The sequence below is a fragment of the Chlorella variabilis genome (assembly GCF_000147415.1).
Source record: "Chlorella variabilis unplaced genomic scaffold CHLNCscaffold_8, whole genome shotgun sequence".
Classification (NCBI taxonomy): Eukaryota; Viridiplantae; Chlorophyta; class Trebouxiophyceae; order Chlorellales; family Chlorellaceae; genus Chlorella; species Chlorella variabilis.
In genome coordinates, this window is record NW_005435080.1 from 1,582,735 (window position 1) to 1,583,868 (window position 1,134).

Genomic DNA, 1,134 nt, shown 5'->3' on the forward strand with positions numbered 1-1,134 from the left:
GAGGGGTGTGGGGGGCCAAGGCCGACGGGCGACACGAGGCGAGGGCTGGGAGGGGCGCCACGCACCGGCGGCGAGGCTCCCGGGCCCGCCACTCGTCGTCGGCCCCCACACTCCACATGCCACTGACGTGCATGCGGTGCCCCGCCTTCCCACCTCCACCCACTACCACACGCACACACACACCTATGTTTGCCTCCTCCAGTATCGCCATGCGCAGCCGCTCCTTCTCCCACCCCGCCACGCTCTGCACGGAGGGGCGGGGCACAGGCGGCTCAGGCGTGCTGACGCCCCAGCCCCAGCGCAGCGCCTCGGGGTGGCGATGCCAGACACAAACCCGCTACCCACCGCGCGCGGAGGCGCCACCCCACCCCACCCGCACCCACCTTGACGGCGTCGCCGCCCAGCCTGTGCGCCACCAGCGTGTCCAGCGCCACGCTCTGCACGCTGTGGTGGATGCTCACACCCACGCGCACCTGCGCCGCGGGCAGGCGCCGGCGGCGGCGGCAGGCGAGGGCGCAGGCTTGGGGGCGGGGCATCGGGGCACTTCCAGCCCCCGGATACGCCGTGCAGCAGCACACCCCCTACCGCCGCGCCGGGCCCAGCGGCCGCCAGCCCAGCGTGTTCAGCGTCCAGCGTGCAGCAGCCAACCAGGCAGGCAGCAGCAGGCAGCGCACCACGTTTGGCGTGAACACCCGCCCCGCCTGGTCTGTGAGCCCCAGCGTGATCAGGCGCAGCACAATCTCGTCCAGCGCGGAGTTGGAGGGCGCGCAGACCTGCGGGGGGCATTGCGGGGCATGTATGGGGCACGCTGCGACAGGCTGGCAGCGCGCCCAGGCGGGCAGGCAGGCAGAGACGCAAGGAGGCTCTCTGCCCGCCGCAACGAGCACGCCGCCAGCCAGCCAGCCAGCCAAGGCCGTGCTGCGGGAGGGCGGGGCAGCGGGGCGTGGGTGCGCACCAGCACGCGGGCCTTGGGCCCCTGGCTGGCGCCGATGCGCCGCGGGATGCAGCGCCGCAGCAGCCCAAACGCGTCCCCGGGGTCTGCGCTCTCCACAGGCACCACCACCTCCCTGCTAGAGGGGGGAGAGCAGGGGGCACACATGCAACAAACCCATGCCACATGGGTTGTTGTACCCC

General features: G+C 73.4%; 1 protein-coding gene across 1 annotated transcript in view; it reads right to left on the minus strand.

Annotated features, from left to right (window-relative positions):
- CHLNCDRAFT_57676 (hypothetical protein) overlaps positions 1 to 1,134 on the minus strand; it is a gene marked incomplete at its 5' end in the record, with an annotated part of 6,843 nt that overhangs the window by 2,495 nt on the left and 3,214 nt on the right. Inside the window, 4 exons of the mRNA XM_005848499.1 lie at positions 184 to 244; positions 384 to 473; positions 675 to 773; positions 956 to 1,067. Coding sequence (XP_005848561.1) covers positions 184 to 244; positions 384 to 473; positions 675 to 773; positions 956 to 1,067 — 362 coding nt within the window. The remainder of the gene's footprint in view (positions 1 to 183; positions 245 to 383; positions 474 to 674; positions 774 to 955; positions 1,068 to 1,134) is intronic.